The 25413-nt window shown below is 43.2% G+C and overlaps 2 protein-coding genes across 5 annotated transcripts in view; one reads left to right on the top strand and one right to left on the bottom strand.

The window, feature by feature from the left end:
- Nucleotides 1-1458, bottom strand: part of LOC125455469 (organic solute transporter subunit alpha-like) — a 52479-nt gene extending 51021 nt beyond the window's left edge. The window contains exon 1 of one of the 2 annotated variants that reach the window (XM_059649168.1): nucleotides 1233-1458. In XM_059649168.1, coding sequence (XP_059505151.1) covers nucleotides 1233-1250 — 18 coding nt within the window. In that variant the 5' untranslated portion in view covers nucleotides 1251-1458. Of the gene's footprint in view, nucleotides 1-1228 lie in introns of both variants that reach the window. The other variant, XM_048537533.2, reaches the window with a different exon arrangement.
- LOC125455470 (galectin-3-like) lies at nucleotides 210-24537 on the top strand. 3 transcript variants are annotated; one of them, XM_059649170.1, is made up of 7 exons: nucleotides 210-317; nucleotides 1280-1306; nucleotides 9534-9929; nucleotides 11208-11444; nucleotides 13320-13408; nucleotides 21172-21343; nucleotides 22312-24537. In XM_059649170.1, exons 3-7 carry the CDS (start codon nucleotides 9927-9929, stop codon nucleotides 22459-22461), a joined length of 651 nt encoding a protein of 216 aa, XP_059505153.1. In that variant the 5' UTR covers nucleotides 210-317; nucleotides 1280-1306; nucleotides 9534-9926; the 3' UTR covers nucleotides 22462-24537. The 3 variants fall into 3 exon arrangements, with proteins under 3 accessions (XP_059505153.1, XP_059505152.1, XP_059505154.1); XM_059649169.1 differs by having other exon boundaries at nucleotides 9534-9777; XM_059649171.1 differs by lacking the exon at nucleotides 9534-9929.
- Nucleotides 24538-25413: the final 876 nt, after the last annotated feature.

Raw genomic sequence — 25413 nt, forward strand, 5'->3', positions numbered from 1 at the left:
CGTTCATCAGAAAATTAGAAAAAAATTAGACCCGAAACGTCAAACTTTCCTGCTCCTCTGATGTTCATCCAGCTTCACACCGTGTTATCTCAAAGTCTTGAGAATATCAGGTGAAATATGACGATACGAACGTCGGGAGGTTATTTCATTTGAACCATGTCAGTAACACTTCTGCGCGGTTTAATTCCAAACTGGGGCATGTCTAAACGGGGTTGTGCAGCCACGCCCAGGGAAAGGCGCTGCAGTGAACCTCCCAGGGCGTTGGTTGGAGAACTAAAAATCTCACATCACAGGCTGGTGTTAAACCGGGAAATCAGGTCAGCCGTCAGGCTGGGGTCTCAGCCCGGTGCACTGCGGATTCAGGAAGGGCCGAAATCAGGCCGCGTGTTGGGGGTCACTGCGCCCAGGGATCGGGTCGGGAATTGGGGGTCACTGCGCCCAGGGATCGGGCCGGGTATTGGGGATCACTGCGCTCAGGGATCGGGCCGGGAATTGGGGGTCACTGCGCTCAGGGATCGGGCCGGGTATTGGGGATCACTGCGCTCAGGGATCGGGCCGGGTATTGGGGATCACTGCGCTCAGGGATCGGGCCGGGTATTGGGGTCACTGGGACTGGGTGATCGGGCCGGGTACTGGGGATCACTGCGCTCAGGGATCGGGCCGGGTATTGGGGATCACTGCGCTCAGGGATCGGGCCGGGTATTGGGGTCACTGGGACTGGGTGATCGGGCCGGGTACTGGGGTCACTGTGAGTGGGGAATCGGGCCGGGTACTGGGGTTTTTTAGGGGAGAGCCTCGGGCTGAGTACTTGGGTGGTTACAAGAGGGGGACGAAGTCTCTGGCCGAGTACTGGGGTCTATTTTTGTGTGGGGGCGGGGGGGGGGAGAGTGGAAGAATGGCGATCACTCGGCTATTGGGGTCTCCGGTGGGGAAACTAGCGAAACTTTCGGAGACTGGGCAGCGCTGCGTCCCGATTATCCGCAGCTCGGGTTTCCTGCAGTTTCCATGCAGATAGAAAACAACAAAAGTGTGGAGCTGGATGAACACAGCAGGCCAAGCAGCATCTCAGGAGCACAAAAGCTGCTGCTGCTTGGCCTGCTGTGTTCATCCAGCCCCACAGTGTTGTCTCGGGTTCTCCAGCATCTGCAGTTCCCATTATCTCCATGCAGATAGAAACCTGTTTATCCAGGTTTTTTTGCGGTCTCAGGGCGGGCGTTTCTTCACTTACTCACTCCTTTCTCAGTCGCCATTTGCTAAACCCACGCGTTTTCCATTTCAGAAACGTTTCTCCTTCAGCAGAATCATGGTAAGAAATGTTAGAATCTTTTTGTTGTGTAGGTAGCATCGCACCGATATGTACATTTTTTAAGCATCTGGTGAATGAGCCCTGGTGTTAAATTACAGCACTGCCTTCACCCCGAGTATTTTTGCCGGGGGTTGGTGGTGTAGCTTGTATATTTGAAAGTATTTTTGTTGGCAATGTTCATCATATCAGGATGTCCAAAACTGCACGATATCTAATTGAGTTATTTCAGAGTGCCGTCACTGTTACCATTATAGGACTGAAGATTTTTACATTGACAAATTGTAGAGTGAAGTTTGGCATTTAATGGGAATACCGCAAAAACATGTTAATTACTAGAGACGTGAAATTAAAACAAAAGTAGATAATGCTGGTAACACTCAGCATCTGTAAGGAAAACAGCCAGAAAGTTTGTTTATGTTTAAAGCCTGGGATTGATGTTACAACAGTTCTGTAATTGTTTCTAGCAGTTTTTAAAACATTACCAGTGTCTTGTTGCGAGAAACTGATGGTTGTTCTCTGAATCATTGACTTGAGGTGAGATCTACATGGGTGGTCCAGACCGCAGTTTCATAGAGATTTATCCCACCAAGATATTTTTAAAATATAAGCTTGGGGAAATGTGTCCATGAATACTGATACTCCCCAGCAACTGAAAGACAGACCTTTTCAATGTTTTATTTTATATTCAAGCAACTGTACAAGCATAACAACAAGTATTACAAAAAAGAAATCCACATCTTTACCACTCATATCTGTGTTAGAACAAATGCTGTGAATTGTCAGTCTGAAGTTACCTCCTCAGATTACAGTTTTCTCACCACTGCTGAAACTTGTACTCTGTTCTATCAGAGATAATGGGAACTGCAGATGCTGGAGAATCTGACATAATAAAGTGTGGAGCTGGATGAACACAGCAGGCCAAGCAGCATTTCAGGAGCACAAAAGCTGACGTTTCGGGCCTAGACCCTTCATCTGATGGGTCTGCTTGGCCTGCTGTGTTCATCCAGCTCCACACTTTGTTATCTCTGTTCCGTCATAAGGCGTTTAGAGTGCAGGGAGTTATTTCTCTTAAACTTGTTGCCTTTCGTAAGTAACTGCAGGTGCATTTCTGTTTCTATAGAATGCATTTTCTTAGCTCAGTTGCTAATAATTTTCATTTTGAAAAAGGTAGCCACAAACCACTAGGTGCAGTGCAGTTTTACAGTGTTGACGTTTACAGTGACGTTTATCACACATATTCTCGCTCTTTGGGACTGTCTGCATTCCAGCAGAGTTAAAGGGATTTGTTTAGTGAATAGCTCCTGTTATTGTACATTAGTTAGCACTTCATATTCTCCAGGTCTGTTTGACTTTTGACATCAGTTTAGTTAAATTTAATTTTATTTCATTTCCTGCAGCAAACTTACATGGCAGATATTACCTTATAATGCAAAATGTTTTGTAGAATTGTAGAAACTTACAGCTCATAAGGATAGAAACATCGAAAATAGATGCTGGAGTAGGCCATTCGGCCCTTTGTACCTGCATCACCATTCAATATAGTCATGGCTGATCATGTGATTTCAGTGTCTCACTCCTCCTGCTTTCTCTCCATACCCCTTGATCCCTTTAGCCATAAGGGCCAAGTCCTGAACCCCATGAATATATCTAACAAACTGGCCCCAACAGCTTTCTGTGGTAGAGACTTCCACAGGTTCACTGCTCTGAGTGAAAAAAATCTTCCTCATCTCAGTCCTGAATGGCTTACCCCTGTGAGGCCTAGTTCTGGACTTTCCCAAAATTGGGAACATTCTTCACGCGTCTAGCCTGTCCAGTCCCATTGGGACTTTGTATGTTTGTATGAGAGCCGCCTTCATGCTTCTGAATTCCAGTGAGTATAAGACCAGTCGATCCAGTCTTTTTTCATATGCCTGACCTGCCATCCCGGGAATCAGTCTGGTGAACCTTCACTGGACTCCCGCAATAGTAAGAACGTCCTTCCTCAGACTAGGAGGCCAAACCTACTCACAGTACTCGAGGTGCAGCCTCACCAAAGGCCCCATATAACTGTAGCAAGACATCCCCGCAGCAAGACATCCCTTCTCCTATACTCAAATCCCTTTACAATGAAGGCCATGAAGCCATTAGCTTTCCTCATGGCCTGCTGCACCTGCATGCCAGCCTTCAGCAACTGTTGCACCGTAACACCCAGGTCTCATTGCACCTCACCTTTTCCTAAAAGCCACCATTCAACTAATAATCTGCCATCCTGTTTTTGTGACATCACAGTATTCCATATTAACATTGCATTTATCAAATATTTGCCCTCTCGAACAGTCTGTCCAAATCACTCTGCATCCTCCTCACAGCACATTCTGCCACCCAGTTTAGTGTCATCTGCAAATTTGGAGACATTGCATTCAATTCCTTCATCTGAAGCGTTAACATATATTGTGAACAGCTGCGGTCCCAGCATTCAACCATTCTGAAAAGGTCCCGTTTATTCCAACATTCTGCTTCCTGTCTGCCAACCAGTTCTCTATCCACATCAAAACATTACCTCCGATACCATGAGCTTTAATTTTCCTTACTAATCTCTTGTGTGGACCTTGTCAAAAGCCCTTTGAAAGCCCAGATACACAACATCCACTGATTCATCTTTGTCCACACTACTGGTCATATCCTCAAAAAATTCCAGAAGATTTGTCAAGCATGATTTCCCTTTAGTGAATCCATGCTGTCTTTGACCGATCTTGTCACTGCTTGCTAAATTATTACATCCTTAACAATTGACTCTAGCGTTGTCCCACCACTCTTGTCAGGGTAACCAGCCTATAACTCCCCATTTCCCTCCCTCCTTTTTAAAAAGTGGGGTTACATTAGCTACCCTCCAGCCATGCGGACTTATTGAGTTTTGATCCCGTTATTTTCCCCAATACTATTTCCTGACTGGTAAGGATTTCCTCATGTTCCTCCTTCATGCTTGACCCTCTGTCCCCTTGCATTTCCAGTTTGACCCATCATGTCAGTGCTGGCCTTTCGAAAGGTTGTGCTTAGTTCTACATCCTGCTATTTATTTGTGACCCTGAAAGTTCCTCACTGTTAAGTACCTTTTTAAAATATAATTTGTAAAATCATCTTACAGTTCCATTTCAGAGACAGCATTCCAATGGCAACAATGCTATGTGAAAATTAACTCCTGTTTTCACTTCATATGTTTCCCCAATGATTTTGAATCTATAACTTGTAAATATTAATTCCCTCAGCAGAGACATTTCCCCACCTAGCTTTTGAATATCAAAAGCTCCCTAGCTTCAAACTCCTACTTATGTCAGCATCTAACCTAAGATAATAAAATGTGAGGCTGGATGAACACAGCAGGCCAAGCAGCATCTCAGGAGCACAAAAGCTGACGTTTCGGGCCTAGACTCTTCATCAGAGAGGTGGATGGGGTGAGGGTTCTGGATTAAATAGGGAGAGAGGGGGAGGCGGACCGAAGATGGAGAGAAAAGAAGATAGGTGGAGAGAGTGTAGGTGGGGAGGTAGGGAGGGGATAGGTCAGTCCAGGGAAGACGGACAGGTCAAGGAGGTGGGATGAGGTTGGTAGGTACGAGATGGGGGTGCGGCTTGGGGTGGGAGGAAGGGATGGGGTGAGAGGAAGAACAGGTTAGGGAGGCAGATACAGGTTGGACTGGTTTTGGGATGCTGTGGGTGGAGGGGAAGAGCTGGGCTGGTTTAGGGATGCGGTGGGGGAAGGGGAGATTTTGAAGCTGGTGAAGTCCACATTGATGCCATTAGGCTTCAGGGTTCCCAGGCAGAATATGAGTTGCTGTTCCTGCAACCTTCGGGTGGCATCATTGTGGCACTGCTGGAGGCCCATGATGGACATGTCATCTAAAGAATGGGAGGGGGAGTGGAAATGGTTTGCGACTGGGAGGTGTAGTTGTTTGTTGCGAACCAAGCGGAGGTGTTCTGCAAAGTGGTCCCCAAGCCTCCGCTTGGTTTCCCCAATGTAGAGAAAGCCACACCGGGTACAGTGGATGCAGTATACCACATTGGCAGATGTGCAGGTGAACCTCTGCTTAATGTGGAATGCCATCTTGGGGCCTGGGATAGGGGTGAGGGAGGAGGTGTGGGGGCAAGTGTAGCATTTCCTGTGGTTGCAGGGGAAGGTGCCGGGTGTGGTGGGGTTGGAGGGCAGTGTGGAGCGAACAAGGGAGTCACGGAGAGCGTGGTCTCTCCGGAAAGCAGACAGGGGTGGGGATGGAAAAATGTCTTCGGTGGTGGGGTCGGATTGTAGATGGCGGAAGTGTCGGAGGATGATGCGTTGTATCCGGAGGTTGGTGGGGTGATGTGTGAGAACGAGGGGGATCCTCTTTGGGCGGTTGTGGCGGGGGCAGGGTGTGAGGGATGTGTTGCGGGAAATGCGGGAGACGCGGTCAAGGGCGTTCTCGATCACTGTGGGGGGAAAGTTGCGGTCCTTGAAGAACTTGGACATCTGGGATGTGCGGGAGTGGAACGTCTTATCGTGGGAGCAGATGTGGCGGAGGCGGAGGAATTGGGAATAGGGGATGGAATTTTTGCAGGAGGGTGGGTGGGAGGAGGTGTATTCTATGTAGCTGTGGGAGTCGGTGGGCTTGAAATGGACATCAGTTACAAGCTGGTTGCCTGAGATGGAGACTGAGAGATCCAGGAAGGTGAGGGATGTGCTGGAGATGGTCCAGGTGAACTGAAGGTTGGGGTGGAAGGTGTTGGTGAAGTGGATGAACTGTTCGAGCTCCTCTGGGGAGCAAGAGGCGGCGCCGATACAGTCATCAATGTACCGGAGGAAGCGGTGGGGTTTGGGCCCTGTGTAGGTGCGGAAGAGGGACTGTTCCACGTAACCTACAAAGAGGCAGGCCTAGCTGGGGCCCATGTGGGTGCCCATGGCCACCCCCTTAGTCTGTAGGAAGTGGAAGGAGTCGAAAGAGAAGTTGTTGAGGGTGAGGATGAGTTCGTCTAGGCGGATGAGGGTGTCGGTGGATGGGGACTGGTCGGGCCTGCGGGACAGGAAGAAGCGGAGGGCCTTGTGGCCATCTGCATGCGGAATGCAGGCGTATAGGGACTGGACGTCCATGGTGAAAATGAGGTGTTGGGGGCCAGGGAATTGGAAGTCCTGGAGGAGGTGGAGGGCGTGGGTGGTGTCATGGACGTAGGTAGGGAGTTCCTGGACCAAAGGGGAGAAAATGGAGTCCAGATAGGTGGAGATGAGTTCTGTGGGGCAGGAGCAGGCTGAGACGATGGGTCGACCAGGGCAGGCAGGTTTGTGGATTTTAGGAAGGAGATAGAAACGGGCCATGCGGGTTTCGGGAACAATGAGGTTGGAGGCTGTGGGTGGGAGGTCCCCTGAGGTGATGAGGTCATGAATGGTGTTGGAGATGATGGTTGGTGCTCGGGTGTGGGGTCATGATCGAGGGGGCGGTATCCCTCACACCCTGCCCCCGCCACAACCGCCCAAAGAGGATCCCCCTCGTTCTCACACACCACCCCACCAACCTCCAGATACAACGCATCATCCTCCGACACTTCCGCCATCTACAATCCGACCCCACCACCCAAGACATTTTTCCATCCCCACCCCTGTCTGCTTTCCGGAGAGACCACTCTCTCCGTGACTCCCTTGTTCGCTCCACACTGCCCTCCAACCCCACCACACCCAGCACCTTCCCCTGCAACCGCAGGAAATGCTACACTTGCCCCCACACCTCCTCCCTCACCCCTATCCCAGGCCCCAAGATGGCATTCCACATTAAGCAGAGGTTCACCTGCACATCTGCCAATGTGGTATACTGCATCCACTGTACCCGGTGTGGCTTCCGCTACATTGGGGAAACCAAGCGGAGGCTTGGGGACCGCTTTGCAGAACACCTCTGCTTGGTTCGCAACAAACAACTACACCTCCCAGTCGAAAACCATTTCCACTCCCCCTCCCATTCTTTAGATGACATGTCCATCATGGGCCTCCTGCAGTGCCACAATGATGCCACCCGAAGGTTGCAGGAACAGCAACTCATATTCCGCTTGGGAACCCTGCAGCCTAATGGCATCAATGTGGACTTCACCAGCTTCAAAATCTCCCCTTCCCCCGCCGCATCCCAAAACCAGCCCAGTTCGTCCCCTCCCCCCACTGCACCACACACCCAGCCCAGCTCTTCCCCTCGACCCACTGCATCCCAAAACCAATCCAACCTGTCTCTGCCTCCCTAACCTGTTCTTCCTCTCACCCCATCCCTTCCTCCCACCCCAAGCCGCACCCCCATCTCCTACTTACTAACCTCATCCCACCTCCTTGACCTGTCCGTCTTCCCTGGACTGACCTATCCCCTCCCTACCTCCCCACCTATACTCTCTCCACCTATCTTCTTTTCTCTCCATCTTCGGTCCGCCTCCCCCTCTCTCGCTATTTATTCCAGAACCCTCACCCCATCCCCCTCTCTGATGAAGAGTCTAGGCCCGAAACGTCAGCTTTTGTGCTCCTGAGATGCTGCTTGGCCTGCTGTGTTCGCCCAGCCTCACATTTTATTATCTTGGATTCTCCAGCATCTGCAGTTCCCATTATCTCATCATCTAACCTTCTGTGTTTCCAGGAATGAAGTCCTAACTTCCACAACCCCTCATCCTCAGTAGTATCCTAGTAAACCTCCTCTACGCTTATTCGCTTTCTAAAGTGTACTGCCTGGAATTGCTACAGTTTGGCAGCAAAGGTTAAACCTAACTTATTCAAATGTATAACATCCTGAAGGGGCCTTCCAGGGTGGGTTTTTTCCTTTGGCAGGCGAATGTAAACACAGGGACACAATTTCATCTTTGTGTTTCCCACATTTCTCAGTAAACAAGCAGAAGTGCAGCTTTAGTTGAAGTCCTTAATACTTCCCTCTCGTTTCTCTTTCTTTCCATTTATTGCTGTCTTTCTCTTTCAGCCACTGTCTTTCTCTCTCCTTGACCATGTGCAAGAAAACAGAATGCTTCCAAATAACAAATGATTGCTGATTGTTAAATTTCCTTTTGCCCCACACCCCGTTCCAAATGAGCAGTTGCAACTGTTGTTGCTCTGATAACTTTGGTAATGTAATGGAAATGCAGATGTTAATGATATGATGATTTAACACTGAAGTTCATCTTCATGTGCTATCGCATTACTGAGAGGAGAGGATGGAATATCCTCTACTGGAGAGGTGTGCTACAGAGATCAGAACTGTGTATAATGTTGCATAAAGAAAAGTTTGTTGGAACTCCTGGAAGTCAGACAATACAAACATTAGGAGCAGAATTCAGGCTGTTGAGCCTGCTGTGCCGTTCAGTAGGATCATGGCTGGTCTGTTTGTTTCGAATTCCGCATTCCCATCTATTCTGATAACCCTTAAATGGCTTGCCTGAAGAAGTCTATCTCTGCCTTAAAAAATATTCAAGCACCCCAGTTCCATTACCAGAGAGTTACAATGTCATACGGCCTTCTGAGAAACAAAGATTCTCCTCACCTCTGTCCAACAAATGGTGACATCTAATTTTAAAACTATGTCCTCCCATCGCTCTATTCAGCCATAGGAGGAAATATGACTTCGATGTCCACCTTGTTGAGACCATTCAGGATTTTATATACTTCAATCCAATCATCTCTTGCTGTTCTAAACATCAATAGAAAGAAGCCCATTCTATCCAACAACATGTCACTGTTGGCTAAACCAGAGACCTGGATATGCACACTATGTGGAAACAGTACAATTTAAAGGAGCAACCTGTCAGCAGTGCAGGATAGATCCTCCAAGTCCCAAACCTTATTTCAGCCTAATGCTTGAAGTCCGATAAACTAGGGTTGGTTTCAGTAAGAGTAAAAGCGCAATTGGCCTGCCGGACCATAGGGTACTTTTTGTTAAAGAGAAATGACCAGTTGAGGTTTAATCTGAGGGTCACCATGTCTCAGATTAAGGGAGAGGTCGAGAAGGTGAGTCTATCAGTTAAGATAAACCAAATTAACTTTCATGTTTATCACATTTGTAAGTTATTAGCCCAGTTTTTTTCGCACAATTTTATTTAGTTAAATTCTAAAATTTAGAATTTATTTCTTAGTTGCAAAAATTAATTTTGATTTGATTTATTACTGTCATGTGTGCTAAGGTACACTGAAAACTGTTATCTTATGTCCTTTGCAGACAGATTGTACTATACAAATGCATCAGAGTAATTTTAACATGTCATCTTTGTTTTTCAGGATGAATTATCTGTAAGTATATACGTTTAGATTTCTGCCAAGTCAAAGACCAGGTACAACTTCAAAAGACAGAGCCTTAACAATTGATATTCATGCAGACTTTGTGGAAGTAATACTTTACAAGTACTTTCAAAAAGTTTTCTATTTTAATGATTTAATCTGTCATGCCCTTTCTCTTTTTTCCTCCAATTTTGTGCTGATTTTCTGTGCCTCCCACGTGTGCTCCATCATGGTGATTACAGCTGTGAGTATTGGCAGGCTACACCTTGCATGATTCTTTCTTCACCCATCCACACTCTCCATCCACCACCTCCACCCCCCTCCCCAACCACTACCTGGCATAAAATTAGAGAAAACTGGGATCTGCTGACGAGATGACCTACTGCTCATCAAATGGTGATTTTGACAGAAATAAAACTTGTTCTGCCAGATAGTGGGAGGTTGAAACGAGCTAGAATTGAGGTGCACTGGACATTCCAGAATAGACAGGAATGTGGGGTGTGGTGAGGAGCTGATGATTGTACTGACTAGAATGAAGCTACAGAGGAGTAACACAGCAGACCTGTGTCACATTAGCAAGTAGATTGCGCATTATTTGATGCTCAGGTCAGAAGGAGACCGTAATTGGTTGCTATGACTTTTTTTTGTCAAATTTCAATTTGATATCTTGAGAATTTAAGGTTTTTACCAATGTTTTAAAGTTCCTATTATCGATCCAGTCAATTTTTCTAGGAAAAGCACAAACAAATCAATTTATTGTAATTAAATTTATTTAATTCAGCACATTCAGAGTCATTGGAGCATGGAATTTTGATGTTTATGCGCATGTAGGCTCCCCCGGGCCCCCCTATCTGTGTGCCAATTAATTGCTTCTGCAAACGTTATTCATCTTTCACTGATACAGGGTCTATTCCTTTTTTCTCATTTGGGTTGCCTTCAATGTTGTCTGGTCATTCAGTCCTTGATGAGAGTCTTCCCTCCTACATTCATCTTTCAAAAGTCCAATTTTCATTCACCCTCACCACTCCTCCACACTCCTCCCTCACTGCTCTCCTTTCAAAGTTGCAAACTGTCTTTTTTAAAGAATTCCTTCGTCATCAAGGCTCCATGAGAGTGAGAGGGCAGCACTCGGGGGTTTTGGCAGGGAGGGGTGGAGAATGGTACTGTAAATACCAATCTAATGAGTTCATGCTCCATGACCTAACATACAGAGATCTTGTTTTTTTTAATCAATTCTCAGACAGTGGATATGTTCAAATGGTGGACATGTATTTGACTGAGAATGTTCTGATTTACAAAACTCAATTTAAGAAGTGGATCAGACTTATTGATGTGATTGCCTTACCCCAAAGCTATGTTTAAAAGTTGATGGATAAAAGTTGTGGCGTGCAAGTTATACGGTCATCAAAAATAGCCTAGGACAAAGCTGATTCCCGTCTTTGCCCATTGCCAACATATGTACCCTTTGCCGCACTCGGGGGAAATAGGAAAGTTAGTTGTCCTTGTTACATTCCATCTTAAATGTGAATGAATTTACGTGGTCAAATGTTATCCAGATGAAATGAAGTCCCTTCTCTGAAAAAGCATTGAACAGAGGATCTTTCTGGTCTGTCTTTCTGTGTTCCATGCACCAAGAGGTAAGCTATTGGGCAACTATCTCACTTTATCTTTTAGTTGGAAGATGCTTTGGGTCCTGATTTTTCAAATGCTAACAAACTCCATTCTGGTGGTGTAAGTCCACAAGCTGGAAGGCCAGCCCCACAGCCTGGATGGCCAGCCCCACAGCCTGGATGGCCAGCCCCACAGCCTGGAACCTGGCCTGGACAGGAAGGCCCATATGCTCCCGCTATGCCTGCTCCTTTTGGTTCACCTGGAGCCCCTAATCAGCCTGGTCAAGGAGGCACTGCATTGGTAAGTATTGATCCTTTAAATTAAATAAATAGTGCATGTTATGAATTCAAGAAGTGGTAAAACTTGTTTTCAGTGTGAAGTATCTGTAAATGAAATTGAGAATCTTTAAATCTCCAGTGTTTTGACTTGTGCAGTTTTTCAGCTACACTTTGAATATGGATCAAATTTCCTTCTGATTCTCTTGGTCTCACTACAAAATAGAAAACATTACAAGAAACTTCACAAAGCTGCTGAGGGAAGTAAATAGATAAATAGCTGTTGTAGAAGAGTTAGGAAAAGTCACTGTAAGCTGAGTTGGAAAAATGTATTTTGAGAAGTTTTAAAATAGATGTGGCAAAGTGGTTGTAGAACTGAAATGTAACAATATATGAGATGGTGAATGAATACTTGCACTTACCCACAGACTTTCTATGATATTTTTCACTCAAACTTACTTCAACTGAAGAATCAATTCATCACGACACTCTCTCCCAGAGAGTCTGAGACCTGTGTGGACAGAACAAACAATTGAGTATCTCCTTAACCAATCAAGTTGTAGATTTATTAAGTAAATAGCTAGCAGAATAAACCAAGAATAGACAGAATATTGAATTCTATGTCAAATCAGATATAAAAAGTAAGAGGAAGAGAAAGGTTGGGTGAAGGCAAATACAAGTTATATAAGTTACACACTGCAGAAGCAGGACATTCTGCCCAGTCAGTCTATGTCTTCATTTATTTTCCACCCGAGTTGCCTTACCATTTTTTCCTCATCTAATTCTTCCCTCACTTTTCCCCCAAACGCATGTCTAGTTTCCTCTTAAATGCATCCATGCCATCCACTCCAGCTATTCCCTTTTGTAGAAAGTTGCATCGTTCTTTGTGTAAATAAGCCTGATAAAAGTTCTGAATAATCCTCCTCACTTTCAAAAGTTCAATTTTAGTACTAAAGGAAAGAAAAGGGTTGATTTCTTTGGCATCTTGTGATCAATTGAGTACTTACAAAGTATCATAATAAAGCGGTTGTTTAACAGTAATTATGATTTTTTAAAATCCCAACTTTTCACTTGTACTGAAATAGTCATGCCCTAATTTCTGTGAGTTAAGTGGATATACGTAACACACGCCGAAAATTCACACTTGCATTTATTTCAATGTAAATGTCTCAGCAAGATAACAGTATGGTGCACTTTCTGGAGAAACAGGGAAACTGACATCAACTTCACAGTTTCCACATTTAACGTCAAAGTTAGCTGCAGTCTAATTTGTACTTCAAAAATGATGAGTGTTGGTGTTCTTACTGTTGCCTGTACAAAGCAATCTAGCCCGTTAAGAATGTACTATATAGATTTACCCAGAATGCTGTTAGGGAAGGAAGCTATAGCTATGAGAAACCCTTCAAGATAATGAAAATATTTTCTTAGACCTCTTGTGTTGGAAATGCTAGTCCATACTAGACAATATTCTCTTGCACTTAATTGGCTATCCAGAATTAGGCATGAATTATGGTCACAAAGGTGTGCCATTGTATGATGAACAGAGCAATACAGGTGGGATGAGTCATTTTTTTATTTGAAAGGGAGAAGAGAATTGTGCTTGCAACTGGATTTGTCATTTTATTTTGGAGTAGAAACACACTGGGACCATTTTCATTGCCCGCCAATTAGACATTTTCTAATCTTAAGCAATGTGTATGCACCTTCCTTTGGTGTAAAAGAAATTATGATGCCAATCTGATAAAAACTCCAACATGCGTTGGCTTTTATCGCAGACTGGCACATTAATGGGATGTATTTGGCAGACGGTAAAACTAGAAATTCTGTGGCATAAATGGAATATTGATAGAATCTTTCAATTTCCAATTACATGTTTTTTGTTTTCACTTGATATTTTCAGCCAGTGCCTTATGATCTTCCTATACCAGGAGGTTGGCAGCCACAGAGAATGGTCAAGATAGTTGGAACTGTCAAAATGAATGCTGAAAAGTAAGTTTTTTTTGATATGGCTGAAACCTTTTTAAAATTTACCTAACATTGCACCAGTAGTACTCTTGCAGCTTGTATGAGGGTGTTAGCCAATTGTTTGTTCTCCACATGATATTAAAAATATGAGGACTATACCATCTGCAGGTGCTTGTTTTTGTTAGAACACATTTGTGTAGATTTTGTAATTTTTCATTCTCATAGCCACTCTTGATATTTGAACTTGACCATTAGTCTTGATTTCAATTTTGGCCCTTGGAAATCCTGGATGGATCTCCAGTTGTAGGACCAGGAAATCATTTGGAAGTTGAATTCTGGCTGTGTTTTCTGACCTACCATTTTCAAGAGGAGTGGCTCCTGAGTGAAGTGGAACTGATGTGAGGCCCAAAGAAAGGCCACAAAACTTTTAACTGCCAAAGGCTTTCAAACCGGAAAAACGTCACAGTAAAATTCCTTACTGATCTCTGCAGATTGACTGACAGGTTGAACAATGGCTTGCATTCCATTAGGCCTTATTTGTGCCTTCCCTCCATTATCCATTGGCGTGGCAACACCTCGACATTCTGAGCCTTTGATCATGAAAATTCCACTTTGTACACACAAACGTATGATGTGTTTTGCCTAACATTGAAATTACCCAATCTTTGCAAAGAGAACAGAATCTATAACAAGAGAAATTTGGAAATTTTACACTGTCACATTTTGACCATGGAGCAGGACTGTGGAATTTTTAGCCCTGGATTCATGGCTGCGCTGATCAGTGAAATGATAGGCTGTCAGTGGCTGTCAGATCCTGAAGGTTGTTTGAGAGGCACCAGCACAAATAGTGGGCAGCAGTTTCTGGAAGCTACTTCACTCTTCAATAATCTTTTGTTGAATAGTGTCAGGTGTCAATATTTTTTAACTGCCTTCCAATACACATAAGTTTTGTGTTTTGCATTTTTTGCATGTTTTTCTCTTACACTATGAGGAAAGATTGGGTAGGTTGGGATTATTTTCTTTGGAGTAGCGAAGCTTGAGAGAGGATCTGAGAGAGATGTATAAGATTAGGAGGGGCATTAATAGGGTGGATAAGAATGTATTTCTTTCATTTGTGGAGTGATCAATAACTGAGGAATGTAGATTTAAGGTAAGTGGTAGAAGGCTAAGAGGAGAATTCAAGAGAATTATTTTCACTGAGAGTGGTAGTCTGGATCTCACTGTCTGAAGGGATGGTTGAGTCAGAAACTCTTGGTACATTTAAGCAAATTTAGATATTCAGTTATGTGACCATAGCCTCCATAGCTTTAAGCCAAAAGCTGAAAGACGGGATAAGTGTTATCAGATCTTCGAACAGCATGAGAAAATTTATATTGTATAGCCTCCTTGGGAGTGCTGTAAATACAGGGGTGAGATCCAGTTGTTGTTGTCCACATTGGAAACCAAGGACGTAAATAGGACTGGAAAGGAGATCTTGCTGAAATGATTTGAACAGTTGGGAGCTAAATTAAAAGGCAGAACCTCCAAGGTGTTAATCTCTGGAATACTTTCTAAGCTGCTGGCAAAGAGTAAGTACTGTCAAGGAGTTAACTAAATGGTTCAGAGGTTGGTGTGGGAGGAATGGCTTTGAATTCATGTGGCACTGACACCAGTAATGAGGCGAAAGGGAGCTGTTCTGGTGGGATGGGCTTCACTTGATCCATGTTTGGACCTGTGTGTTGATGAATTGAATAATGGGGGCTGTAGAGAGGACTTTAAACTAAATAGGAAGGGTGTAAGGTTCTGGAGACAGGCTTGTAAAGCAAAAGCTTTATATAAAGACAAAGCAAAAGCAAATGGCAGCATTATAAGGCAGCTACTTGGGTAAAAATACCCAGAGTGAGACATGAAGGGACAGTCTGACCAAATGTGAAAAATACAGCAAATAGCGTCAAAGAAGAAAACACAGTAAAAAGGCAAAAATAGTAGCTCTTTACTTTAATTCACGTAGTATTTGAGACAAAATATGTAAAGTAATGGTGCAAGTAGAAGTTATTGGGTTACATCCCTCTAATTTTTCTGATCACTGCATGTATGACAGCAGCTCCTGGATCCAGAAGTCAATGCATTTGTGTGCTGATTGGTGGCACAGACCATCTGAGCCATTGTGCTATGGCGCAGCTTCGACCATAAGATCTAGAAGCAGAATTAAGCTATTTGGCTCATCAGGTCTGCCCTGCCTTCTCCCCATACCCGTTGATCACCTTCCGAATTAAGACCCTAACTATCTCTGTGTTAAATAGTGAGTGGCCTGGCCTCTGTATCATCAGTAGGTGACAGAGGTTAACCACCCCTATGGCTGAAGAAATTCCTCATCTCAATTGTAAAGGGTCATCCCTTCACTCTGAAGCTATGCCCTCAGATCCTAGTCTCTCCTACCAATGGAAACATCTTCTCCAAGTCCACTGTATTCAAGCTTCTCAATATTCCATAGTTTTCAATGAGATCTCCCCTTCATCCTTATATACCGTCTTAACGTGCACTTGTATTCCAGCCCTCTTGAAATGAATGCGAATATTGCATTGCCTTTCTAACTGCCACCTGCATGTTAACCTGAAGAGAATCCTGAACTCAGACTTCCAAGTCCCTTTGCACTTCAGATTGCTGAAGCCTTTCCCCATTTAGACAATGGTCTACGCCTCTATACTTCCCATCAAAGTGCTCACACTTTCCCACATTGCATTCCACTTCCCACTTCTTTGTCCATTCTCCTAACTGGTTTATGTCTTTCTGTAACCTCACCACTTCTGCAACATTTCATCAATGCTACCTGTCTCTCCACCTATCTTCGTATTCACTGCAAACTCAGCGACAGTGCTCTCAGCCCCTTCTTTCAGATCGTTAACGCATAACATGAATAGTTGTGGTCCCAACACTGACCCCTGTGGAACTCCACTTGTCACCAGCTGTCATCCTTTAAATAAATCTTTATATTCCTATTCTCTGCCTTCTGCAAATGAGCCAGGTAAGGAGCAAGGAATCATATCATCCTCTTTATTCAGCCAGCTAGTTTCAAGAAGGTTAACAAAAACACAGGGTCCCTTTCCTCATGGATATCTTTCCCAATTCCAATGTATTCTTATTTTTTAAGTAGTAGGCTTTCTTAAGTTAATCAAAGAGTGAGTCTGTTGGTTAAAAAAAATGCAAGGAAATACAAAACACAATATACACATAAGATTAGAAATAAGAAATTATAAAAAGATACCAGTTAGAAAGGACATACAAATTGGTCTTTTTTTAATCCTTGAGAGTAGTGGTGAAATGTAATGGCTGTTAAGTTGGGTGATTATGGTAGCCTGAGTTCAGTGTGGAAGTTAAACAGTTGATTTAAAGATTCTGTATTTTGCAGGTTTGCTGAGAGGAGTTATCCTGCTTCTTGTTGTGTGCAAGAGAGAAAATGTTTCCACCTTTTCAATTATGCATGGATGTATAATCAATGTTCTCCAGCGGTAACCGTTGTAGCATGCTCTAACCCAGTACCACTAGAACGCTAAACTAGTTCAAATACACTAATGGTGCTTTTGGTTTTCGACTCCTCTCGTGTATTCCCAGTAGGTGTGTAGAGGCCTGATTGGATAAGCTGAAGGAGTAAGCATGAGAGAGATGAGGGAATTGAAAGCAAAAAGAACTTTTCAGTGTGTTGAAGAGAGACAGGAAATAATTTCCTTGCTTTGTAATTAAATTAAAAGAGAATGTTTTTGGAATTGTGTTTCCTTTATTGAGGAGGGATGGGACTGTTTCCAGCAGAAAAGAATGTACAAAAAATAATTCTGGAGATGAGTGAAATGACAGCAGAGTGGGCTTAGCTGAATGACAGTTGGGAGAGCCCACACAGAAGGAGAAGCTGAATGGCTGCTCTCTGAGCTGTTCCTACTCTAGGGCTAAGATCTTTTGTCCTATGTAAGTTAATACATTTGGAAAGCCGCTAAATTAATCCTTCTCCTCCTCTGCCTTCACCCCTTCACACCACTTTGTTGTAGTGTTGCTCATTCATTCTCCTGTTGCCGCTAGAGCTGCCATTGGAACTTCCTAGGAGGTGAAATAAGGAAGTAACCCATTCCAGTGCACTTTTTATGGTGGTTTTTTATAGCTGCAATGCATTTATCATTTTGCTCTATTAATATCCCTTGTACAAAAAGCTTTGATGCCAAAAATGCATATTTTGAATGTACGAGAGACTGACCACTGACAGTTGCTGCACACCCTTGGATACTGATCTTAAAGCCTGCATGATGCTACAATGCCCCTCAGTCAGAAGCTCTTTTATATTTAGGGTCTCATGACCGCAAAGCTGTGGGCAGTTTTCTCCCGTGCTGGGAGTTTGGTGCAGCTGTGTGTACATGCCACTCCTAACTCCTGGTATTTTGTTGCGTCATATCCTTCCTGATGCTGTCTAATTTTGTCCCAGTAAAAGTCTGACCACTGTGTGGATGTGATAAAGCAGCTGATACAGAAAGTGACATTCAAGAGTTTAGAAAATAGGCAGCAACAGACCCCAGGAGTTCCTTCATCTTCCTTATCATGATCATCAGAGTCAACAAAGAAGAAATTTGTGTCTAATTTTCTTGATTCAGTTAGATCCCTCCTCATCCTTCTAACTTCCAATGAGAATAGTCCCAGAGTCCTCAAACTTTTCTCATATGTTAAGCTTTTCATTCCTGGGATCATTCTCATGAACCTCCTCTGAACCCACTCAAGGGCCAGTACCTCCTTCCTGAGATATGGGGCCCAAAACTGCACACAGATGTGGCCTGACCAGAGTGTTAGAAAGCCTCAGTAGTACATCCCTGCTTTTTTATTCAAGTACTCTCAAAATAAATGCCAACATTGCACTTGCCCTCCTGATTACTGATTCAACCTGCAAGTTTACCTTGAGAGAATCCTGGACTAGAACTCCCAATTCTGTTTGCTCTTCAGACTTCTGAATTTTCTCCACATTTAGAAAATAATCCATGCTTTTATTCTTCTTACCAAAGTGCATGACCTCACACTTCCCCACATTGTACTCCATCTGCCACTTCTTTGTCGACTCTCCTATCCTGCCCAAGCCCTTCTGCAGCCTTTTGTGCATTGCAGGTAATTGACATTCAAATCATAAGGGGTCTGAGGTGGTAGTGAGCACGTCCATGGATAGCCATAATCTAGGATCTTTAGTTAATATGTTAATTATTTGAGAGTATAACAGAAGTTTAGTTACTTAACTCTTCCTTTAAGCCTGAAGAGTGTACTAGTCAGAAGAGAGATGTGGAAAATGGTAGGTGCAATAATTTGTACTTCCTAATCATGTCACCGAATTTTTGTACCACTGGTTCGCACTCCCAGAAGTGTGGAGTTGGCACTTCCTGCCATTGCTACGTTCTCCATATTGGACGACTAGTATTTTTGTGGTCACCTGGCATGGAAGTCGCAATGGTCTGTGCCGCTTGAGTTTAACTTTATCCAGGAGGGTTTCCAAGAAATTACAGCCTTTTCTTTCTCTACCCCTATTTTGCCCTAGTGTATGGTTTAGCTACCACCTGTGTTACACATTTACAGAAAGGCAGTGATGAGGTAAGAAGTTGGGTTAGCTGACATTCAACTAAGTCAGCAAAGCATAATTCCGAATCAGATGCTGACTTCTCCACGTACTTCTTCAATCTTCAGCCAGAACTGGCTTTTAAAGGCTGTACATTCATTTCCATACAGCCATGTACATTTCTCCTGCTTTCCATGTGTTTTGTGTGAATCACTATGATGGATGTTCAAGTGAACAGTCCAAGGAAATTCTCATGTAAATGCCCCTGAAGAACATCTGAGGCCATGATATCTAATGCAGAGAAGTTTGGACATGCAATCCAGGTCCGTCCGTTCCTGAATGGTGTGCTACCTTTTGCTGTCTGTTCTGTTCCTTTTGTTCCCCTTCCCTAAAGGCATTACCTCACACTTCTCTGAAATGAATTCCATTTGCCACGTTTCTGCCCATCAGACCAGCACATGGATATCCTGCTGTAGTTTGCATCTTTCTTCCTTACAGCCAATTGCGTACCATCCGCGAACGCCTTGAATCTTTTTCTTAAATGGAGCATCATTGAGTGTCAGTCATTATCATGTGTCATGAAAAGACAGAACCTGACACTGAGAAGGATCTTGGGGTGCAGTGGCTGTGTCCCTGTCTCTGGGCCAAGCTTCCCCAGGTGTGTGTCCTAACATGTCCGAACAGGTTGAGTTTAAAAATATCAACTTTGTGCTGAGCCTGGCAGGATGCTCATCAGGGTATTTTTAATCAACCTGTTCAGGGGTGTTACGTAAATAACTCTGGTGCAGGTGGAACTTGGCTTTGACATAGGGACCATTACCACTGTGCCACAAGAACCCCCAGAATGCTCCCAGAAATAGCCTTCCTGTCTCCGAAACACCTGTCAACCATTATCATTTGCTTCCTGCTACTGAGCTGATTTTGAATCTAATTTGTCACTTTCCCCTGTATCTAATAAGTTTTTAATACCCTTCTAGTTTGCTACGTGGAATCTTCTCAAAAGGCTTTGTTAAAATCCATGAAAAAAAATCAAACATACTGTCCTCGTTGACACTTCTCATTACCTCCCCAGAAAAATATTCAAACACACAAATGAGACCTGACCTTAATAAGTCCATTTAAATGTCCCTAACTAATCCGTGCCTTTTCAAATATTTCCTCTCACTATGTTTATCCCATCCAATTTTCACACTCAATCTGATTAATTTCCCCATCATTCCCCTCTTTTGTAAAGGCCAAAGCAATGTATTCATTGACAATCATAGCCTGTGTTTTTTCACGTCTACATGCAGGTGAATTTTTGGTTTCCAATTAGTCCTCATCTTTCTTTCATTATCCTGTTATTCTTTATATATTTTCACAATGTCCGAGACTTTGCCTTTGTTTTGTGTCAGTGCTTTTTCAGGACTCCGTATAACTGCCCAGCTTTCACTTTTTTAACTTAAGCAATTTTACACACAGTGATGAAATATAAACCATTGTGACTTTACAGGAGACAGATTGCTTCATTTTGTTCTCCCTCGGATCTGTACTTTGAGTGAAAGATATATTCGTTCTTTAAATAAACACATTTAGAAGTTAAAGATGGTATTAAATGAAAACAAGGTATAAAAATTGCTCAGAGAAAACAATGAACCCAAGAGCTGGGAACGGTTTAGAAATCAGCAAAAGAGGACCAAGGGATTGATTCAGAACGAGTAAATTGAGAAGGAGCTTAGGTTTGTGGGAAACATAAGAACTGACTGCAAATGTTTCTATAGGTATGTGAAGAGAAAAATATTGGTGAAAATTAATGTAGATGCCTCGTAAATGCCAATTTACAATATGAATTATCACAGTAGTAGGGTTTTTTTTGCCATTAAGGCTTTGATCCTGATGGGGAGCGCTGGTGGGGAGATAAAATCTGAGGCACATTTCTGCCGTCAGGCCAGGGACGATTGGTGGAGTTAGTGTCCGTGATGTCAGGGAAGTGTTGTAAGTTCATGATGTGCCACCTTTATAGGACAGTCACTAAACTACAACACTCTCTTCATTCAATATCAATCAGAAAATTTTTGCTAGTTTCCCAGTTAGTTGAATGAAGAATGACGTAGGATTATTCTGACCAGATTAGGTGAAAAGTGGTCAGAAGAGGCTTAAGTGGAGAGTAGATGCTGGGTCGATCTATTTAGACGAAGCAGCAGTTTCTGTGCCGTAAGTTCCACTTAATGTTTGTCTAATTTTATTTCCACAGATTTGTTTTCGATGTATACTCTGGCCAGGATATTGTGTTTCATTTCAGCGCTCGCTTTAGGGAGGGTGGCTCTCACCAAGTATTGGTTCGCAATAGCAGGATCGGTAATGCTTGGGGTGGAGAAGAAAGGGATGCACCCAGGTTTCCATTCAAATATGGTGAACGATTTGAAGTAAGTGAAATATTCCTATTCCTGATGGGTCCTAGTGAAATGCAACATTATCTCCAAGGAAGTGTTACAAGTGCACCTTAATTTTATTTTAAATTAGTACAGATAAAAGATCTGAAACTGAGCATAGGAATCTGTTATTCTGAGGATTTTCTAGGACCGACTGTTGTGCCACTCTGACCTTTTATTATATATTGGAGTCATTACACATTTATTCCAGCCCCTCTGAGCAGATTCTAATATAACTGTGGCTGTCTCAAAGCCAAAACATCCAAAGACCCAAGATCCGCATTGAAAGGGCCATGGGTTCCTGCATGGTACAAAAGGTCTTTCATGGTATGAAGGTGAAGGCTGAATGTTGTCTAAGTCTTGCTGCATTTGGACATAGACGGCTTCAGTATCAGAGGAGTTGGCCTTGTGCAATAATCAGTAATCTTCCCCACTTTCGACTTTCTGACAGAGGGAATGTCACCAACGAGGGGTTGAGACGTTCTCACCCTGATTCCCATTGAGTCCAGTTTTACTGGGTCTCCTTAACGCCAGACTCTGCCAAAATGCTGACTTTGTGTCATGCATAGTCATTTTTGCCTCCCGGTCCCTTTGATCATGCTTGGACCAAAGCTGTATTGAGGTCAGGAGCTGAGTGGCTATAGCGGAACCCAAACTGTGCAGCAGTGAGCAGGTTATTGCTAAACAGGTGTTTATTGGCACTGTCTACAACCTTCCTTCCCTTTGCTGATCATTGAGAGTAGACTGATAAGAGGTATCAAATTTGTTCTGCCTTTTATGGATAGCATCTACTTGAGCCATTATTAACATTGCTGGGTACTTTTAAATGGAAGTTTGGAAGGATCTAAATGGAGTATATTGGTCCTTTAACACAGCAAATTGAATCAAAATTGAATTCAACTGTGAGTATTCAACAAAGAGAAGTTATGTTTGTAAAATTAATTTATTTTTAATTTCTCCAGGTTCTGATTCTTGGTGAACCAAACCAATATAAGGTGGCTGTGAACAATCAACATTTGTTGGAGTTCCAGCGTCGTTATAAAACTTTGCAAGATGTTACCAAGGTTTCCATCTATGGTGAAATTGATCTGCATGCAATGTACGTGATGTAAATGCCAAAAAGTTATTTGAATATTATTACCAGCACTTCCTGAATATATATATATTTTTTTCTGTTCATTATTTACTATTGAAACTATTGGTTTGGATTGATTAGAAAGCTGTAACGTAATTGTGTATTCTGACGGATTCCAAAATTTAGAATGAATGCAATTCTGAGTGCAGTTTATTATTTGCAATTCTGCTGTCACTAAATTTGTCCGAGAATCCAGGAAGTTGTAAAAACAGGCCATCCAGACCGTTGAGTCAATGGCAGTAATTTCCCCAAATGAAATGCCTTACCTTTCCCACTTTGTACTTGTTTCATTACACTTTAATGCTCCCTTTTTTCAAACAATGTCTAATTGCTCTCACAATAACTCATAGACTTTTCTTCATGATTATGAAGGTCACATTTCACACAATACTTTTTTCCAACCCCTATTTTTCTTGTGTTTGCATTTAAACTTGTCTGCTCTAGTAATTCATCAACCAGTACCATCTATTTGTTATTACTTATCTTTATTGTTAACCCTATAAGACCTTGAACATCATATCTTAATAATTGGAAATGAAACCTGGCATCGTTTCAGTGAAATTATGCTGCATATGTTACCATACTTTCATATCTTTGCAACTACACACAGTACTCCACCTACAGCTTAAATAGCAATGCATTTATTCATCCAAAGTCCTCAGATTATTGCAGCTAGAGCTGACTCACCCAGAGAGTGGTGGATATATGGAATGCTCTGCACCAGAAGGCAGTGGAGGCCAAATCTCTGGATACCTTCGAGAAAGAGATGATGGAGCTCTTAAAGATAGTGGAATCAAGGGTTAGAGGGATAAGGCAGGAACAGGATACTGATTGTGGATGATCAGCCATGATCATAATGAATGGTGGTGCTGGCTCAAAGGGCTGAATGGCCTACTCCTGCACCTATTGTCTACTGACTCCACCACAGCTATTCTTTCCTGTAATGTGTGGAGCTTTGTAACTTTGTGTAGCCCATCATGGTACCATGACCGTAGTGTTTTCCAAATGTAGCATCATCCAAGTATGCCGTGTGTGATGGAATATCTGAGTGCAATAATGGCCCAGAATTTCCAATGGCCAGGGAGCTCCTTTGACAGCAATATGTTAGTTGTACCAGGACCATGCAGAAATTCTGATGCAGGTAATTCTAAAGGGAGTGCCCTGGAAATTGAAAACTCTGATCAGTAAATCCTCTGTATCTGAAACGCTCCAAAAGGATGCTCATTGAATTCAGAATTCAGAGGGCTCCAACTCACGTAAGCTTAATAGCTCCCCAGGAAAGTTTGGAGGATTAAAAAGTGATTCTAACTAATGGGTAACTATTAAACTGAATCCCTGACTAACCACTGCCACCCCCATCTACCCTGTCCAATCCTTATGGCCCCCTTCAATCTGACTTTCCACACAATCCCAGGCTGATCCTGCTGGACTGATAACCATCCTCTGTCGTTACGCAAACAACTTGAAGCATTCATCGAGTTATCTGGCATCCAGCTGTGCCTCAGCCAACTGGCACCTTGCCCCTAAACCTACCTTCAACTCAAATGCCTCTCAACGTCTCACCTACCTGCCACTGTACCCCCTGAACCACCTGGCGGATGACCAAACCCCCACCCCCCACCCACCTATCACCTTCATATGTTAGCTACCCACTCTCTTACCCATCTCCCTCCCATCCCAAACATTTACCTTTCCTCTTTCACTGTCACAGGGACCTTGGGGCCTTGAATAACTTCATCTTGACACACAGCCATAAGCACAATAAGAAAGGAGTGAGTTTTGACTTGCCAGGCTGCTCCTATGCCAAGTGGATCTCTCTCTGGTTTCCACTGATGCATACATTTGGGAGTTGCCAGACTCTGAAATCTAGCCAGATAATCCGTCAACAGATAAATAGGTGACAAATGGAGAAAAATGGTCAATCAAACCCAGGCCGACTCAATAATCTGAAATTCTGGGCCAGCTGTGTGACTTAAAATTGAGGACTTGATCATGTGTATAGATTGATCAAACTTTATGTTTGCTGATCTAATAAATAAAATTGAACAAAGTATATTGTGTGTGTATGTGTTAACACCAAAGCTGGAGGAGTACACTGTCATTCTAATCCCACGACTGCACTTTCTCAAACAATCAAGCTAACCAATGAAATACCTTCTCTGTATCAGGTTTCAAACAAAATCTATCAAACAAGTTTCTTAATAAACATAATTATTGGTTTGTTTTCAAAACAGAACTTCCTCAATGAAGATACCATAATTGGTTCACGTACATAGTCAGTAATGTAGTAGTTGAAACATATATCCCTCCTAAATGTTCCCAAAATACACACAAACCCAGACTTCTCAGGGGAAAAATAATTTCTACACAGAGTTTGAGCAATGTGAGCATTTTTCAAAAAAGCCAATGGGTTGTTATCATTGAAGACAAAGGATAAAGCGTAGAGTGTTATAGATTCTGTAGCTGTGATGTTTTGGCGCTGAGACAAGTCAGTAATCATGCACTAAATTCAGCAAGTCTGGTAGTATCTGTGCCAGGAGAAACAAAGTTAATTCTTCAAATCTATATAACTCTTCTGTGTGCCTGAGAACTGGCTGTCCGTAGTATATGGTGCATTCAGTTGTTTTTTTGATATCACGGGGAGTGAATTGAATGGGCTCAAGACTGGCGTCTCTAATGCTGGAGGCCGCTGAAGTGGACCGCGCGGCACTTCTCTCTGAAGATTGTTGCAAGTATTTCAGCTTTATCTTTTGCACCAATGTTTTGGGCTGCCCCATCATTGGCATTTGGGAATATTTGTGGAGGCTCCTCCAGTGAGTTGTTTAATTGTCCACAACCATTCATGACTGGATGTGGGAGATCTGCAGAGCTTAGATCTGATCTGTTAGTTGTTAAATCGCTTAGCTCTGTTTATTATTAGCTGCTTATG

The sequence above is a fragment of the Stegostoma tigrinum genome, chromosome 10 (assembly GCF_030684315.1).
Source record: "Stegostoma tigrinum isolate sSteTig4 chromosome 10, sSteTig4.hap1, whole genome shotgun sequence".
Lineage (NCBI taxonomy): Eukaryota > Metazoa > Chordata > Chondrichthyes > Orectolobiformes > Stegostomatidae > Stegostoma > Stegostoma tigrinum.